This window comes from Apteryx mantelli, chromosome Z (genome assembly GCF_036417845.1).
Source record: "Apteryx mantelli isolate bAptMan1 chromosome Z, bAptMan1.hap1, whole genome shotgun sequence".
Classification (NCBI taxonomy): Eukaryota; Metazoa; Chordata; class Aves; order Apterygiformes; family Apterygidae; genus Apteryx; species Apteryx mantelli.
In genome coordinates, this window is record NC_090020.1 from 18,197,990 (window position 1) to 18,217,008 (window position 19,019).

A 19,019-nucleotide genomic window follows, 5' to 3' on the forward strand; every position below is an offset into this window, starting at 1 on the left:
GAGATTTTAAGACTGTCAGAATTACTACCTTTTTCCCACAAAACCCCAAACCTCCATATACTGATCTCAGATTAAGTACAGAGAAATTACAGAGTTCTATAAAATAAATCAAAACCACAAACTGGTTTTAGTACATCAATAAATGCACTCAGAGCACAGAGATACCCTGAAGCGCAATTACAAAGCTACCTTTGTGAGAGACTGCACTTGCTTAATAGCAGAAAGTGCCAGTCATTTCACATATAGCAGAACTACAATTCTAGAAAATATGAACAAAGGTAAGCTGTTCTTCAGCCTTGCATTGTGATTACTTAGCTTCTTCTCATACACCACAAAAAACTGAGATACACTGAGACTTTCAATGTTAGTTGGCCCATAGAGGTTACTGCTATTTTTACCGTACAACACAATTTAGTGGTGTGGCAAAAGAATATGCTATGAGCTGAAGAGAATAAAATCCCATGTTAGTTTTAGTATTCATTTATAAAGTAAATAACAGTACCAATTCAAGAAACAATGTAACAACTTTAAGAAAAAACATGCCTGAACCTTTGTTGGAGAGGGAGAAAATAGCCTGTGACTCTTTCACTCCCAAATTACAAGCAACTGATCTGTACTCAACAACAGTCAGGTCGGTCGCTCTCCCTCACCAGCATGACAGCAAACTGACAAAAATAAAACAACCAACCTTAGATGCAAGAGGTTACCTGCTCAGAGTACTTCATGCACCTGCATTTCCCATACAAGGAACCAGGACAAGACCTAAAACCTTCTTAAAAAGACAGCTATCCCCCATTAACTCCTAGAAATGTCCAGTCTCAGGTACAGGACAGGAAAGATTTCTTCTTACATTGCAGAGATCAGTGTTAGAGTTACTGAGAAGGATCTGGACTTTTCTCCAAGCAAAAGGGGAAAGAATATACAATTTTTATTTAACAGGCACTGATGGGCACAGAGCAAGAGGAAAGAAGGGAGAATAAATGCATAAAGAAATCATAGTCCTTGTTTTGGAAAAAGTAGAGGAGACAAACTACTGCAGTAATTTTAATCTTGTGTTTTTTAGAAAAGATTATGCATCCCTAAGTTTCAGATTCTCTCATATATATACAGAACATAAACAGAACATTGTGACAGGTCATTCTAATCATTAAATATGATTAACTCTCATCCTTCTGCAAGAAGAATTTACACCTGAATAATATGATGATATCAGACCCACTAGCTTTCATGGTTGTGTCATATATTGTCCAGCTGCCAACCAAAATGCAACCACATGACAGACCGCATCCTTAAAGAACGATATATCTCACTATAGTTTGGCTTACAGCATGGCTCCAGGTATTAAAAAGCTCAAATGGCAGTCTTCCAAATTTTACCCTTTCTATTCTCAATTGGTCCAAAAGATCACACTTTACAGTCTAGGCTGACTCTTAAGCTTACTGAAAGAAGGTGTATCCCTTTGTATCTTCAACCCCAAAACGGCATTATTCACAGAGATGAGCACACATTGCAAAACTAGTGTCACATTTGAGCTGTAAGGCAAGCTCTTTTCTCCTGCCAGTTAGTTGCTTTCGTGTGCTTCGCATCACCATCCATGTAGAAGTTGTAATGCAGTCAGACCAAGGTTTTCATTTTTGCCCTTGTTTATGATATTAGAACAAACAGTCTTGGGAAGAGAATTGTGTGACTGTGTACACACAAAGCACAAAACCTGGGACAGGTGTTTGGTCAAAAAGAGCCAAAGTTGGTATTTATTTGTATTCCTATTGGTAGTTTGCAAAACGTTTACCTTGAGAGTGAACTACAGCAGTTAAACTAATCAACAGTGAAGAGAGCTATTTCAGTTGCTTTAAATAGGAACTCATCAGAGGCAAATGCAACTGGAGAGGAGATAAACTGAGCACACAGTATAACGTTACTGAGAATCCATATGCGGGAATCTTGAAGTGTCTTGACATTACCAGATGGTACATTCCATTTTTTAAGAGAAATTGCTATGTTCCTATTCACAAGGTTCATTGGCAAGACCTTTTCAGTTATGAATGGCTGTATCTTTTTTTTGGGGGGGGGGCAGTTTTACAGGATACATTTGAAGATTAACTTTGCTTCAAAGCTTGAGTTGCCTCTCCATAAACATTCCCATTCCAAATCCATCATATGTATTTGATTCAAACAAGCAACTGCTCTAATACCTGGAAGACTCAGCTCTTGAACACTGTTGCCCATTAACATTGTACACAAGAAATTCCATGTCCAGCCATGACTGGGGTTATTAAACTGATTTTGCATTAGAGCACACTTATTTCAATAAACCCAAGTTTACCACATGGCTTGTTTACCAGTTACATATGCACCATCATCCCATGTTTGCACTGATAATGTATACCCGTTTCCTTAAGGTAAAAGGTAAAGCAAGAAGGAGGGTTTCTGATATTTTGACTGACAGCTAAATCAGTTGTGTTCCTTTAGGTCTAGTCATGCCCCTGTAGATTTGGGGAGAGGGAGAAAATGAAAGCCCTCTGCCAGTTCCTCAAAATATAGGCAGAGACATTCCTTTATTACCTAGCACTTATACTGCTGACAGCACCGTTAGCCTTCCATAGCCTTACAGACAGTGCATTGAGACAATATACACCCTGATACTTGCAACTTCCACCTCTTGCTTTTTGTCCAACAGACTTCCTCAGTAGGAACTTTCTGTTCTCCCTTCCCCGCTCCCAGCTAGGGACCTACTCTTTTTTCTTAAGAAAAGAGGGACTCTTTCCCTACATTGCTGACACTGTGCTCACAAAGAGATGGCCAGGGAGCCTCCCCACCACCTCTTAGGAACTTCAAAGTCACAGAATTGCAGAATGGTTGAGGTTGGAAGGGACCTCTGGAGATCGTCTAAGTCCAACCCTTCTGCTCAAGCAGGGTCACCTAACACATTGCACAGGATCGTGTCCAGCTGGATTTTGAAGATCTCCAGAGAAGGAGACTCCACAACCTCTCTGGGCAACCTGCTCCAGTGCTCTGTCACCCTCACAGTGAAGAAGCTTTTCCTCATGTTCAGATGGAACTTCCTGTGTTTCAGGTTGTGCCCGTTGCCTCGTGTCCTGTCGCTGGGCACCACTGAAAGGAGTCTGGCCCCATCTTCTTGACACCTTACCTTTAGATATTTGTATACATTGATAAGATCCTCCCTCAGCCTTCTCTTCTCCAGGCTAAACAGGCCCAGCTCTCGCAGCCTTTCCTCATAGGAGACATGCTCCACTCCCTTCATCATCTTCCTGGCTCATTGTTGGACTCGCTCCAGTAACTTCATGTCTTTCTTGTACTGGGGAGCCCAGAACTGGACACAGTACTCCAGATGTGGCCTCACCAGGGCTGAGGAGAGGGGGAGGATCACCTCCCTCGACCTGCTGGCAACACTCTTCCTGATGCACCCCAGGATACCATTGGCCTTCTTGGCCACAAGGGCACATTGCTGCCTCATGCTTAACTTGGTGTCCACCAGCACTCCCAGGTCCTTCTCCGCAGAGCTGCTTTCCAGCAGGTCAACCCCCAACCTGTACTGGTGCATGGGGTTATTCCTCCCCAGGTGCAGGACCCTGCACTTGCCTTTGTTGAACTTCATGAGGTTCCTCTCCGCCCACCTCTCCAGCCTGTCCAAGTCTCTCTGAATGGCAGCACAGCCCTCTGGCGTATCAGCCACTCCTCCCAGTTTTGTATCGTCAGCAAACTTGCTGAGGGTGCGCTCTGTCCCTTCATCCAGGTCATTGATGAAGAAGTTGAACAAGACTGGACCCAGTACTGACCCATGGGCGACACTGCTAGCTACAGGCCTCCAACTAGACTTTGCCCCACTGGTCACAATCCTCTGAGCTCTGCTGTTCAGCCAGTTCTCAGTCCACCTCACTGTCCACTCATCTAACCCACACTTCCTGAGCTTGTCTATGAGGATGCTATGGGAGACAGTGTCAAAAGCCTTGCTGAAGTCAAGGTAGACAACATCCACTGCTCTCCCCTCATCTACTCAGGCAGTCATTCCATCAGAGAAGGCTATCAATCAGATTGATAAAGCATGATTTCCCCTTGGCGAATCCATGCTGACTACTGATCACCTTCTTGTCCTCCACATGCTTGGAGATGGCCTCCAGGATGAGCTGCTCCATCACCTTTCCAGGGATGCAGGTGAGGCTGACTGGTCTGTATTTTCCCGGGTCCTCCTTCTTGCCCTTTTTGAAGACTGGAGTGACATTGGCTTTCAACCAGTCTTCAGGCACCTCTCCTGTTCTCCATGACCTTTCAACGATGATGGAGAGAGGCCTAGCAATAACATCCGCCAGCTCCCTCAGAACTTGCGGGTGCATCCCATTGGGGCCCATGGACTTGTGGGTGTCAAGTTGGCCTAAATGATCTCTAGCCCGATAAGTCAGGCCACCAGTTCAAGTAATGATCAGCTGACCCCTCTACTACTTTCCCCAATCTTCAGCCTGCCACATCCTACTCAGGTAAACACATTCCACACTGCTCCTACTCTCCTAACTAAACCTTGGAAGATCCACCCACTCTCCCCTCTTGTGCCTCTTTCTTTAGTTATCCCCATGACACATATCCCACCCCCTTCTAAATAGATCCAGCCCTCCTTTGGATTTTCCTTATTTGGCTGGAAATCCTGTACTGACTCACCATGTGTCAGGCAGTGACCTGACAGTTGTAAGATTTGACTTCTAGTAGCTCTGGTGCTGATGTTGGTTAAGTGTTCCTCAAATTTTTCTTTCACCATGTTTCTCTGCTGGAATTTCAGAGGAGAACAACTAGTGCACATAGCACAGTTACAATCAGATCTTGGTTAAGACCTTAAAAGTGCCAGTAGTAGAAATAATAACACAAAACAGAAAGACTCAACGCTTCTGTAGTATTGCATTATTACTCTTGCTCAGCCAAGGAATTTCAGTTTGTTGCTTCCTCACCTCAGGTTACTAAGGAGGGGCTACTGCAGGACAGGATTCCAGTTCATTTAAAAAAAAAAAAAAAAAAGAGAAGAGCACCTTTGCTTCACCCTTCTTGTGGAAATAAGTATATCACAGGGGATGTGAAGAGCTTGTGAGGCTCTCATGAGTTAGCACCAATTATCTGATGTGGATTCTCACTGCTAAAAAGCCTAAACACAAGTAATATTGATTTTATTTCAAGAAGACCTTTGTAAGACAGATAAAAGTCCTTGCTGAGTGGCTACGATGTCCTGGTGACTGTAACCTTGCAATGCTCCTTACTACAATAATGACTGTGTGACTAAGCAGGTGAAAAGTGGTTCTTAGCTAGAGCCAACATAAAGGACAGAAGGAAAGATTAACACCACAGAAATCAAATTTCAAATTTTTCCTGTGCTTTCATCTACCACAGCAGCTTAGGGACAAGCAAAACTGTGATGGGCTCATCACTAACCATTGTTGATATGATTCAGAGGCATATTTGACCTGCAATCTGAAACAAAGCAGGAAAAAATAAATACAGATGTGTGGAAAAAAAAATGTAGTGGTTAAAAATAGAATAAGGCATGTAGCTAAATGTTAAAAACATTTAGTTAAAATACAGAAGAGTTCCTTTTAAAACTATGACAATGTGTTCATTCACAGACAAGTCTATGATTTAGGATACGTGCTTTCTGCAAGATTTAGTGATCATCCAGTTCTAAAGTGACATTTGACATTGTTCATTTCACAACATTAAACTCTGCAGGCAGATAACTATTTACACTGTTTCCACAGAAGTTGCAATGCAGTTTCCATGGCTGCTAGTAAAGACAAAGATTCTCTTCTGAGGACCGTACTAGCCAAACTGTAACAGATATCCCTAGAGGTAGCTTGGAGGTTGGTTTATCGAATATACAAATGATTCCTATGCACACTAATCAGAAAAGCTTTGCTAGCAAGCAGCTGACAGGAGGAGGTCATAGTTGCTGTGAAGAGTCTCTGTCATAGAAAAAAAAACATTTTAGTCTCTGGAAAACAACTTACTCAGAAAAAGTGTTATCAGGTTTCATGGAAAATATCAGTCCTTTTCTGTTCCTGACTGTGTGCATGTGGTCCTTCACCACAAGAGCATCAAGAGAAGGATGAGTTCCTCTTTTGTTCTGTGCTACAGGGATACAAACACACAGAGCTGCTTCAGTACAGAAGCTATTCAGGGGCTATTTCACCTTTCATTCAGTCAAATACCCAAGTAGTATTAACAAGTTTAAAGCTCCTTTTGATGTCTTCCTCCCTGAGTGTATCTTTTGAGTTGCTGTATACTCCTAGAGGACGTTAAGGCATAGATGTAACTTATGATTTATCTAGAACATGTCTACATTTTATATAAATACCTTATGTTCAACAGAATTTTTCTATAGAAGAATAATTACACAGAGAACACAGGAGAGAATAAGGAATAGCAGTGCTGTATACAGTAGAAATAAAAAATTGGTGGACTTTCTCCATTCCCTTGTAACTCTGGATGAGTACACTGTATCCACTGATATGATTAGGGATTACTTTTGTTTGGCTCTAATTGCCAAGAGTGTCACTGATTCCTAGAATAAGAGGCCAGTGTTTCTTGCATTAGAGAAGATTGTCATTGTCTTGCATTAGAGATGATGCACTGGAGATGACTGTCAGGGCCCTAAGTGCACCAGCAGGCCTCAATGGCCCTCATTAACCTCACCTGGGACCTTCACCCATGCCCTCTGTCCATGGGCCAAGGAGCTCTGTTTAAGCTCAGGTCTGGGCCTTCAGTCCTTGCCTGAGCTATGTGGTAGGTGTACCTATCTCCAGTCCTGCCTCCTGGGTGGGCCTCAGACCTATGTCATAAGTCAGAGATACACATCTGTCTCCGGTCCTGTCTCTTGGATGGACCCCTTGTTGTAGGTAGCTTGTCTCTAGTCCTGGCTCCTGGATGGACACCTCAGACTTCTATCATAGTCTTGTCTCTGGCTCCACTTCCCACTATGCCTGACTGGACCCGCTAGATGGATCCTGGACCTGACAGATTATTTTCCCTTGAGTGGGACTGTTAGTGGAGCCTCTCACAAGCACCCTGCTGTTCACCATGTTCAGATGCTGTGGGGCTGCACCCTGATCAGTGAGGGCACTGCCCGCTCTGTGCTGTGGTCACTCTCAGCCCCTGGTTCACCCTCCCTTGAGGAGCAGCCCTGCTCTTGCTGCTCCCTGGCAATGATCTGTCCTTGTCCACAGCAGCACACAAATTGTATTTAACCAGGGATGAGACGTGACATGAGACATCAAACACTCCATTTATAATGAAAAGAAAGCTTCAAAGATTATGCTTGAGAGAAACAAAATGGAGTGTATTTGTAGAAAACATTCAGTTGAGATCACTCTAACTCCTTTTTTCCTCTTGCGTAACACAAGAAACTTCTTTCCCTGTACACATAAATGTAGTCTAGCAATTAACCCTGTTACCTCTACTGTAATTCATGTGCCTCTTAAAACACAGATTGAAAGCTTCCCGTGGCCTCTTATGTAAGGGAAGCTGGGCTCTGCCAATATAGTTAAGGGAACAGCTTGAACAGAAGATCAGAAATCAGGTCCAGTGCTTCCAAATGCAGAGCATGAAGCTGGCATCTTTGCTTAATTTTCCTTTAACTGATATAATATTTCATCTGAACAAGACAGCCAGGGACAAATTACTAAAAAAAAAACAAAAACAAAAACAAAACTGTCTGAAGAAAGATGTCCCAAGAAACTAATTTCATCTTACCTAGGGAGAGTATCATGATCTTGTACCACATTTCATTCCAGAATTTAACTACTCACCTGTCAATAAACAGAGAACTCAAATGTCCCAGAGAAGTTAAATTGTTCGAAATAAAGCGTTGCATAACAGCACTGGTAAAACGTAGAGCCACGTAACAGTTAGATTAATACCAAGCTTCCATAAAAAAAAAAAAAAAATACAGAGCAAAAGCTAAAAGAGGCAATAACTACTACTTAAATATCACTTAAGTTGTGCCCCTGATAATAGCACTTCATGCAGGAATAATGGTTTATTGTTGTGACAGATTCCCTGCGCTGGCAAAGCTGTGTTTATCCCTGATAAGCAGCACGAGGAAGAGCAGCGACACTACATGTGCGCAGCCCTGCCGCTGCGAGCGTGTGGTGTGGGGCCGGCGGCATCGCAGAGGTGGCCGGTATAACCGCCTCCCCACGGGCCTGGGCAACACGGGCGAGGAGCAGGCACGGAGGGGCCATCGCCGCACCGGGCAGAAGCGCGGAGTCGAGCACAGGTGGGAGTAGCGATAGAAACAGCGAACAGCGTGGAGAAAACCAGCGCAGCGCTTTGGGGGCGAACGACGGCACGCTGCTGAGCTTGGCTGCGCTCATACTGAAGGTTCAGATTCAACGCCCCGACGAGGCTCCTGCACCGCCGCTGTCTGCCGGCTGCGGCTGACTGACGTTCAACAGGTTATTTCGACTGTTCCCGCCTCCGCTCTCCCTGCTCCTGCCAGGAAGCCAGCGCCGTGGAAGCAAAACCGTTCCCGCGGCAGGGGCTTGCTCCTCCTAACCCTAACCCCAGGCCGCGGGTGCCGCCCAACGGCCGCCGCCACCACCCAACGGCCGCCGCCCAACGGCCGCGGCGGCCCCGCCCCCTCGCCCTGTGACCCCCGCGCGGCGGCGCTTCCTGTTCCCAACCACGTGGGCGCGCCCGGCTCGGCGGGCGGCGGCACCGGCACCGGCACCGGCACCGCGGGGGGAACCGGCACCGGCACCGGCATGTCGGGCCGCTCGCAGTGCCTCAGCTACGCGGGCTGCAACTTCCTGCGGCAGCGCCTGGTGCTGTCCACGCTCAGCGGGCGGCCGCTGAAGGTCCGCAAGATCCGCGCCAAGGAGCAGGACCCCGGTCTGCGCGGTGAGCGGGCGGCACCGGCACCGGCACCGGCGGGGGAGGGCGGGGGGCGGGCGGGCGCCCCCCGCGCCGGGCAGCGCGCTCGGCCCGCGGGGCAGCGGCGGCCCGGCCGCCTCGTCCCGCCTCCCCGCGGGTCAGCCCGCAGCCGGGGCACGGCGCCCCGCTCCCGAAACGCCCCCGGGCGCCCGCGGGGGGGGGGGGGAGGAAAAGCCGGGGTGTGCAGGGGTGTCAGGATATCCCGGGGCTGAAGACTGCGGTTATCAGATAGCCAGGGGTCTAAGGGTAATCAGGACAGCCAGGGATGCGGTATGGTAATCAGGCTATCCAGGGGTGCAGGACAGTAATCAGGATATCCAGGGGTCTAAGAGTAATCAGGCTGTCCAGGGGTGCGGGACGGTAATCGGGATACCCAGGGGTGCGGGGGCAGCCCAGGCCGGCACGGCGCAGCTGAGCAGGTCAGGGGCTGTGGGGCGGTGAGGTTCCCGTGGGCCGCGGCCGGCGGGGGCGCGGGGTTTCCCCCGCTCCTCTTCTGCAGCGGCAGGGACGGAGCCAGCGGCGGCCGACGGGCCCCTTCCCCGCAGGGGGGAGCGAGGGGAGCGGGCCCTGTGGAGGCAGCTCTGGTGTGGGATGGTCTCCACGCGGAAGCAGGCTCTCTGCTCCCAAGCTGCGGGACCTGCTGGCTCTGCAGACACCCGTGGTTGCGCTGGGCCCAGCGACTTTCCCGCTCTCTCTTTCTTGGAGCCAAAGTTCCAGCAATTTTACTGGATCAGGCTTTACTCTTTGGTTTTTGTCTATTTTGTGCCCAAATAGGAGTAAAGATAATACCCTTCAATATTTACGCAGTAGGTGATAAGTGATATCTGATCACTCCCATGGCCATGACAGCGGCAGGAGGGACAGCTATCCCGGATGTGTCGTTTAGGTCTTTCCTGGGCAAGGTGTGAAGCTGAGAACAGCGCTCGTACCAGCACAGACACTCTGCTGCCTCCTCAGAAGGCTTCAGTTTATAGCAATAAATTCTCCTGTTAAACTTTCAAAACACTCTTATGTACTTGACTTAACATTTACCAAGGCCCAAAGTATTTATTACTACCATGGAGTGTTTGGCTGTGGTGAAGGTAGGAATTTTTGCCATTTTTTAATAGGTGTTTGAGTATCTTTTCCAAGCATGGGTTAACATGCAAACTGTGGCTGTAGCAGAAAAAGCACAATAACAAACCCTGATTGGTGTTGATACTCAACATGCAGTGCTCTCTGCTTTTTATGACTGGAGCCTTTGCACACACAACTTTTGAGTTTGTCCTCCAAGAGGGTGGCAGCTATTCACGAGGATGTGATTTCTCACTGGAAGTGATTCCAGGACTATCATGTAAAGCTGAGTATAGAAATTATCACAACAGAGGGCAGAACCAGAGCTGTGTGTCTGGGTCATCAAGCATATGGTGCAAATATTGTTTAACAAACTGTAATTTCTGCAAATAGCTCATTGGTTTAAATGGTTATTGCATCCTAGAAGCATATGCAGAAATAAAAATCTGATTACTGTTTAAGAACTAACGTAGCATTACTGCTGATGAAGTTGTACAATCAACTGACAGTTACGCAGGTGCTGTTAGTTCTTAAAATTGACTGATTTTGAACTATATTTAAACAGTATCTTCCTTGATACTGAATGTCTGCCAACTTGGGATACCTAAATACTAGAATACTAACATTCCTTTTTTTCATATTTGTCTCTTTCCCATGGCTCTGAGAGAGAATCCACACAAACAGGAGAAACTCAGTAAATAATTTCACACAAGCTGCTCTAGTGCACATACTAAGCAGAAAGAGATGTGATGGGAAGACTTGTATTTCTCTAGCCTTTATTATGTCATTGATGGTTTTGGAAAATTTGAAAGTCTGCAGATAGATATCATGATGGTGTTTTTGGAACAGCTGTATGCTTTACATCTGAATGTCAGCTTCTTTTAAAAGAAGACCTCTACAAAAAATAATGGGAAGCTGTTGTTAGCTTCGCAGGCCTAAATAAACAGGGTCCTGTTTGCTGGGATTTGTGCATGTGTGCAAAGGTGACCTTTGTACTGATTAAAAAGGTTTTATCCTGGGCTCAAGTGACTGCTCAGACTGCTGTGATGAGACGTGCTGACTCCCATACCTCATTCTGTGCAGGGGAGAGCAACGTGGCTTGTCCCATGGTCACATCTGGGTGCACCTGCATTGATTTGAGAGGCCTGTGAGACTCAAATTTAGGCCTCTGGATTTGTAGTGAATTGCTTTTTTCCATGTGGTGGACTTGTACTACAACAAACTGAAAAGTGAAGGTAGCCTTACTGTCTTCTAGAGAGTGTCGTGAATGGCCAGAAAGGGAAAATGTGTAGGTATGGCATGCTGTGTGTTGAAGTTTCTTATTGTTTTCAGGAACATATTTAAGGAAATTTAAAATCCCTTTTTTTTTTCCTCCTCAGATTTTGAAGCAAGTTTTATTCGCCTCATTGACAAAGTGACCAATGGCTCTCGGATTGAAATAAACCAAACAGGTGAGATCTTCCTTCTCCTCTTCCCCTATGCCAGTCTGCCAAGCTATATCATTTGCTGCAGTGAAAGAAAAGTTTTGGCTTGCCAGGGCTAAGTTTTTAGATAGCTTGGTGCCAAGGACCAAGCAGATCAGAAATAATCAAACTGAGAAGTTCTGTAGTGATAGATCACAGGCGAGAAGAGCAGTGTGCCACCATAAGGTAATGAGTCAAGGAAAGCACATTGCTCGAGACTTTAAGTTTTGTGTTTTGTTTGGTATGCAGGATTTCATAGTGGGGTAAGATCCCTCTGAACTAGAAGGGGTTTTTGTAGAAGGTAAGGTTTGTGCTTGCCTAGTCATGTTCAGAAGAGTCAGTTGGAGGGCGAAGCTCCCTATGGAGATGCATCAGCAGGTTCTTGTTCTCTGTGTGTTGTTGCAGGGACGTCTAAGGATTTTGCAGGGTCAGTAAAGCAGATGACCTACCACTAGGTATGCTGGGGTGGCAATGACCTGTTGGTCTGGTAAAGATTTGGCTGCTGTGGAAGGATGATAGTTGCCTCAGTAAGCATTTTTGGGGATGGTTAAAGGATTCTTGATTTACTGGGAAGGAAGGGAAAGGAGAAGAAAAGGTGTGCAAAACAGACATGCATGTGCCTTAGTCCATGTCTACAGTGCACAAATGGAAGAAGCGTGCTGGAAGTGCTACCTGCCTCATATAGTCTTTTGCCTCCAGTTTGCTAGTGCGCATCACTGCGAAGTGTCTTTACGCTGTAGTCATGGCTAGCATGCTGACAACACTCTGGTGTGATTTCCTCCCCTCTCATCTTCCCCCAGGAACGACCTTATATTATCAGCCTGGTCTTTTGTATGGAGGTTCACTGGAACATGACTGCAGCCCCAGTCGCAGTATTGGCTATTATTTAGAAAGTCTGCTCTGCCTGGCACCTTTCATGAAACACCCGTTAAAAATTGTCCTGAGGGGAGTAACAAATGACCAAGTAGATCCTTCGGTAAGTAATAAAAATTTATTAAGTACCCAAAGAGGATTTTTTTCCTTCTTCATCTCCATTTAAAAAAAGAAAGTCTCCAAAACCTACTGGATTTTTGTAATTTCTTGCAACAAGAAGTATCTAGTATTATTGCATGAGCCAACAAACTCTCTGAATCAAACAAGCATCTTCTGATATGTTCACTTTCTGCTTCATACTCCAAACTGTAGTTTGTAATCCATGTTTTGACATTCAGTTCTGGGCAGCTTCTCTTTTCTTCACTGGAAACACCCTCTAAATGTAGTGTGAGGCCCTGCCATTGCTTCTCCTGTTCTCAAAATTTAGATGCGTTATTCCCCCATTGCACATGTTTATTTACTGTAAAAAGAGGAAATTGTCTATAAAATTTAGTGCAGCAAGGAAGGAATCCTTCCTTACTGTAGATGCGGGGCATAGTTATACTGATGTTACTATGAAGTCTTCTGTTAGAAATAAAAGTCACATGATAGTAATGAAATTATAGTAGCAGAAGTCCTGCAGGTAATTTACTCAGCTCCTTTCTGGTTTCAAACAACTTGCAGTAAGAGAACTGTCTCTTCAGAAGGAAGCTGAAAGGCATGATAGATCAAGTGACTCTGAAATTAGCCATGTTTTCCCTGAAGTCTGTTAGTGATGATTTAAAATCCTTCATGCGTTTATAACAGTCTTGTTACAAAAGTGAGCTATGGGTAACTTAGGGTTAAAACACTGAAGTAATGGTTAGGGCTTGGTTGATTTTTATTTTTTTTTTTCCCTTTAAAGTAATGGCATTTGGAGAACAGCACTGCTGTTTACCTTTCAAATGGTGATTGGAGACTTGCCTATTTTCTTCTGAGTAGATTAAAGGAACGCTGTTACCTGAAAGTTTAACCAGTTTAAAATGAAAACAAATATACTATCAAGTATAATAGCAGGTATTAGACCAACCTCTGAGTCCTGCTGGTATTTATTGCTTTTCAACTACTCTTTCTTGTCATTTTAAAAAATGCGTTCTCTCCCCTGTGGCGCTGTGAAACACCCACATGAGCCAAAGGGTAATTGAAGTGGGTTATACACAGTGCTGTCAATTAAAAAAAAAAAAAAAAAAAAAAAAGAACAAAGTAAAATGAAAAATGTGTGTTTCTCTAATCTTTCAGTCACCATGATTAAAGATATTTGATAGAAATGGTAAGTAGTAAGAATCAAAGCAGTCTCTTTTGGTTGACTGCATCTCTTAACCACAGTGGAGAGAGTCTTCCTTGAAGAATGCAGAGAGGAAGAGCAGTCCAACTTGAACATTGCTTTCAAGTAAGTTTGGACACACATCTAAGCAGTTTAGTCTTGAGTCTGGAAATCATTCCTTTTCAGACATATTGACTTGGGCCAACAGAGATTAAACAGTTCTAGGTGAAATGGGCACAGGAATCTGAGCCAGTTAGTTGTTCCTCGAAGGAGGCCTGCACTGGCTGAAGCTCCAACACAGAAAGGTGTTGTCAGGCATCGGCTGAGTCACAGTACCTGACAGCGTGCCTGCTGCTCAGCCCATGGCACGTACAAATCAAATGCAGTCACGTGGTGACAGATGTCTGTGCCAGTGAGTTATATCTTAATGCTTGCTGTGCTGTAGAAACACAGTTGTCGTTACAGTGGCTCACCTGGTGTGTAGTAACTTGTTAAGTGGCAATAGCTTGATACTAATTCCTCAAACTAGGATAAACCTGGCTAATGTCTGTTTAACGGGCCTGAATAAACATTAAACCTGGTGCACCCTGATAAACTACTTTCAAGGAATTTTACACAAGGTTTTGTAGTAGCTCAACTATTATAATGAGGAGGGGGGAAAAAACAGGAAAAACAAGAGAAAGCCCCCAAACTCCCTTTGATGAAATCCGCCTGACTCTGCAGGTTGTTGAGACCATGAGCACAAGTTTAAAGGCTATGCTAAATGATATGTGTGCTTGAGTAAATGTAAACTTGGTTTTAAATTGATCAGGGCTTTTTATTCTTCTGTAAGCAGATAGCATTTAGAAACTGTGGGTCAAAACATTTTATTTACACTTGCCCAGAAAAAGGATGCTCAAATTCATCCATCCATCTACATGCCATCTGGCTTGCCCAGGGGAAGGGGGGGAAGGCAGACTAATGTAAATATCTTGTGGCTAGTTTAAAATGGACGAGGCATTTTGCCTGCTGCTCTTCATGCAAGAATCTCTCCATCTCAGCTCAGGAGGTGCAATGGGCTTGACATCCATCTGCCTGCACTGGTGAAGTTTTTCTTTTGTTCCCTTTGTAAAAAGGATACCATATTTTGTAAACGTCTTTATTTTGGGGCCAGATGAACTCTGGAGGAAGTCTCCCTGCATAAGTGCATTCAGTGTCTCTGTTACCTGCAGAAAGACACTAAAGGTACAACTTCACATATGTATAAATATGTATATTATATATATACCCACACATATGCATATATGAGCTCACAGAGCACCCCGTTGATGAAAGGAGAAGGTGGTCCTGCCCATCCTCCTTCCTATCTCATCCTTTCAGCCACACAATCCTGCTTCCTCCGACACTCTGGCACTTTTCAGAGCCTTCTCTAAGCCAGTTTTACTAAGTGGCAGGATGGCAGGGAACTGCCCCTGGCATTTGCTCGTGGAGGCATCCACAGGGTAAGCAGCAGGAGTGTGTGTTTGGCCAGAAGAGTGGGGCCTTTCCCTCTTGGTGGCCTGACCAACTGGGCTTTCTGAAATCTGCTGTCATTTACCACTCTGAAGAGACCTTTAAAAACATCTTTTGGATATGATTGCTGCATTGAGGGCTTGAGGCTACTCCTAGCCAGCAAGCCCTTGTCAGGAGGACAGAGGGGACGTGGCACATCTCCTGCCATGGAGACAGTAGATGTGGTGAAGGGGAGAGGAAAGCTGTTTCCAAAGGGCATCTTGTATCAGGAAAGACTTTGGCTGGTTTCAGCGAGGTGTAGGTCAGGCAGAGGGCCCCTGGGGTATAAATAGAGTATGTGTTTATGTTTGCATTTGCGTGTATACATCCACTGCCCACTGATGGGGTGCAATGAAAAGCTGTTTGGCAGCTGGTGCCATTAAAGATAACTGAGAACAGCAGTTGGAGAGTCTGGGGCCGCTGAAATGCAGGATAGCATGCACTTGCTGCAGTTTGCAACATGGTGATAATAGTGTGCGAGTGATATATCTTAAATAAGTGAGAGGGATGATACTTTGCTCTTGCGTTTGTCAGGAAGAGGTCTCCACATGACTTGGAATACTAGACTGAACCATTCACTGGCAACTTGCATTTACATTACATTTTTCTGCGCAACCACTAGAGACACTTGTCCCTGTACAGCTTGTGGACCAACTCTGTGGGACTGGCACACAGAATTGATGTAGTTTCAGGCTTCTCTGCATTGAGAGTGTGCATGGTGGGGAGTATCTTTGTAAAGCATGTTTTTGAAGGAAATGCAGGTAGCATGCAAATGATTACTCCTATTTTCCTTTCCTTCTTTTCATGTTGTTATTCTGACAAGCTGCAGATATGTGATACTGTAATAACCTGGTTTTAGAATAATCCTTCTTAATGTTGTTTGGGTTTGTGAGTGCTAAAGGTTTTTTACAACTTTGCTTTGGGTTTTTCAACTGAATGACTTTTCATGCTGGCATGAGACTAGCATGTGAAGTTTTGGCTTGGGAACAGCAGTTGTCTGTAATCCCAGGAAAACAAAAGTTTTCCCTGCTGACTTTTCTGGCTCTTTTTTTTCTTTTTTTCTTGTTAGACTCTATGGTTTTACATTTGTGAAACGCACAAAAAAGCCATCTAGCTTTCTGCCACCAAAACATAATGCTGTATGTATGGCACGGTTGAATGATGTTCTAAGCAGTGCTGATGACTTACCTAGACTGGCTAATGGCTACCTAGGAAAGGGATAATCAACTGCTGTTGGGTCTGGTTTTGTTTTTTGTAGCTTTGCACTTGCTAAGGGATTCTGCAAGCCACTAGAAGTTTCAGTTCATATGTTTTTAGATTTTTAATTGTTGTAGATTTCTTTAAAGGCAAAAGTTTGGTTTTATACCAGTTTGGTTTGTGAACAAGCAATGTCTATGGAACTTGGCAAATTAATGGCATTTGTGGTGAGGTATACTCCTCTTGTGCCAAAGCACAGAAAAAACATTATATGACTTGGTGTTGTGCTGTCAGCTCTGAAGATGGAATAACTGCCCTCCAAAGAGATCTGAAGGATGGTTTTATGGTTGAGTGGTAGGCAAGAACCTAGAAAATACAGGTTTGCGTCTCAGTTCGGCTGCAGTCCTGTGATTTTGGGTGAGGTATGAAACCCCTCCTACATGAACTCACACTTGTTGTTGAGCAGGGCAGCCTTCTCCCATTCTTCAAATACTGCTAGTTACCTTTTCTGTTAGGGCTATTAATTTGGAACAGAAACAGCCTTGTACTGTGCGTCTCTCTGGTGCCTGATGAGCATTATGCCTGGAACTTATCTAAGGACTAAAAAGACTATGATAAGTCTTGAAATTTTTGGAAACTAACAAACCAGACTCAAAATTGACTCTGTTTCCTAATGTGGTCATAATATGCTTTTCCATAGATACAGACTTCAGTCCAGAGATTGCAAAAGTGGAAAAAGAGGAGGGGAAGGGAGTTTCTAACTTGCATTGTGAAACTGTTCTTTTAACTGGTATATATTTTTTCATAACAAAGAGGGAGAAATACTCCGCAGCTCTTATGTGAAACAGATTAACTTGTCAGAATTTCAAAACTTCTGCCAGTGGTACTTACCTGTGTCTGTGTTTGTCCACATGCATATTAATAAAGGCTTGTGCTCTAAAAATCAAATCTGACTGTGATTAATGAATACTACTGAGGGGCTGAATGCAGGCAGCATGGCCATACCTGGCATTTCCTAATTTAAAATAAAAGGAATTAATCCTTGATGTAGAGTTTTTAATGACAACATTAACATGTTGATACTACTTCCTACCATTTAAAAACCACCCACACCCTCCCTGCACTCTGGAAAAAAAGAAAGTATGGTGGCCAGCAGGATTTGAAGCATGAGAACTGCAGCATAGGCTTGTAGCAACTCAGGTTGCTCTAACAGGTTGTTCACAGCTTTGTAGATGAGGTACATGCTAGTACTTTGTTCGTGGCTTGCATCATATTACAGAGAGCAGAGAGAGTGTAACTCAAGAATACTGGGTTCTGGTTGAAGCTGTGGGAAGGAGGATCTTTTTTGCCTCCTCTGCCACCATCTACTGCATGCCTGTTTCCTTCTCCATCTGAATTTTAGTTCCTCTTTGGTCAAAGTGTCCTGGTCCCATCTCTCCCCAGCTGCTTATCTCTGATAATTCCCTGTGCTATTGCTAAAATCATTTCTGTCCCCTTCAGCAATGCTACTAAAGTGTCAGCAGAAGGAAGAAGGTGGCAGTCAAAGGACAGTCATTGTTGTCTTAGTTCAGCAACCAGGAATAGCAATTGCAAGGAAAGTCCGGCTCAGACCTGGATTTGGCAAGCACCCAGCTCAGAGGGAATGCATGGATGATTTGCCACAAGCTTAACCAGTTTTTTCTGTCAACAAAAATTACCTGGAGACTCCTGTTTCTCAGAAACTGCTGAGGAGTTCTTGATGCAAGGATGAGATTTCTCCTGCCAAATCAAGGGTCTGCTCCAAACTTTGGAGGTTTTTTAACTCCTCAGAGATTAGGATTGATCAAGAATTTTTTAACAAGCAGAAAAGAATAATTTTTTTCAGTTACTGTGTTCAGAGAAACAAATGAACTGTCTTAGCTGAAGCATAACAAAAATAAGGATCAGGCTGCAGAAGAAATCCAGAGTAGGAAATTTCGGCTCCCAGTAGTTTGTTTTGGCAAAGTTTGTGACCTGTGGTAATCTTAAGAGTAGTTGAAGCTTTTCATGCTGCCCTCCCATGTCTGCTCATAGAATACCAAGTCTGGGAAAGCCTTATCCCTGTTAGGCATCTCATAATTCAAGGGTTTTTAAATTATTGACTTATGTAACTTTCAATAAATAGTCTGCTTTTTTGATTTTTTTTTTTTTTTAAATGTGTTCCATAGGTTGATGTCCTTAAGGCAACAGCTCTACCCCTATTGAAAAAATTTGGAATTGATGGTGAAAGTCTGGAAATCAAGGTAAAAAATCCTATTTCTTTCTTTTCCAGCACAGTTTAAATGATACCTTGCTCTGTTTCACACAGGTCTATATGCTTGCTGGCCTTCTGTCTCTAGCAGGTATCTAATTGTAACTGCATATATTTCTAAAATTGCCTCTTGGTTTTGGCCTGTTTTAAATAGCATATCAGCCACACGATGTTTAGATTTAAGGTATGGCGTAGAGGAGAGATGCAGAAGCTTTGGGTAGAGAGGATAAGGGCAAATGTGTGTCGCTTTTCTTAGTTTGTGGGAGATCTCAGAGACTGAGAAAACTTCTTGCTTTCTTGTTCTTCTTCAGTTCCTTCTATTTTCCTTTTCTTGCTGCTTGTTCTTCCTGCCCCATGGTTATGGCCAGGGAATAATAGTAGGATCTTTTGTCTGCTTCACCAGCAGGGCAACTGGAATTGTGTTGTA

General features: G+C 44.3%; 1 protein-coding gene across 1 annotated transcript in view; it reads left to right on the plus strand.

Moving 5' to 3' along the window:
• Positions 1-8,672: 8,672 nt before the first annotated feature.
• RCL1 (RNA terminal phosphate cyclase like 1) overlaps positions 8,673-19,019 on the plus strand; it is a 30,881-nt gene continuing 20,534 nt past the window's right edge. Inside the window, exons 1-4 of the mRNA XM_067315441.1 lie at positions 8,673-8,892; positions 11,358-11,429; positions 12,242-12,417; positions 18,510-18,584. Coding sequence (XP_067171542.1) covers positions 8,757-8,892; positions 11,358-11,429; positions 12,242-12,417; positions 18,510-18,584 — 459 coding nt within the window. The 5' untranslated portion in view covers positions 8,673-8,756. The remainder of the gene's footprint in view (positions 8,893-11,357; positions 11,430-12,241; positions 12,418-18,509; positions 18,585-19,019) is intronic.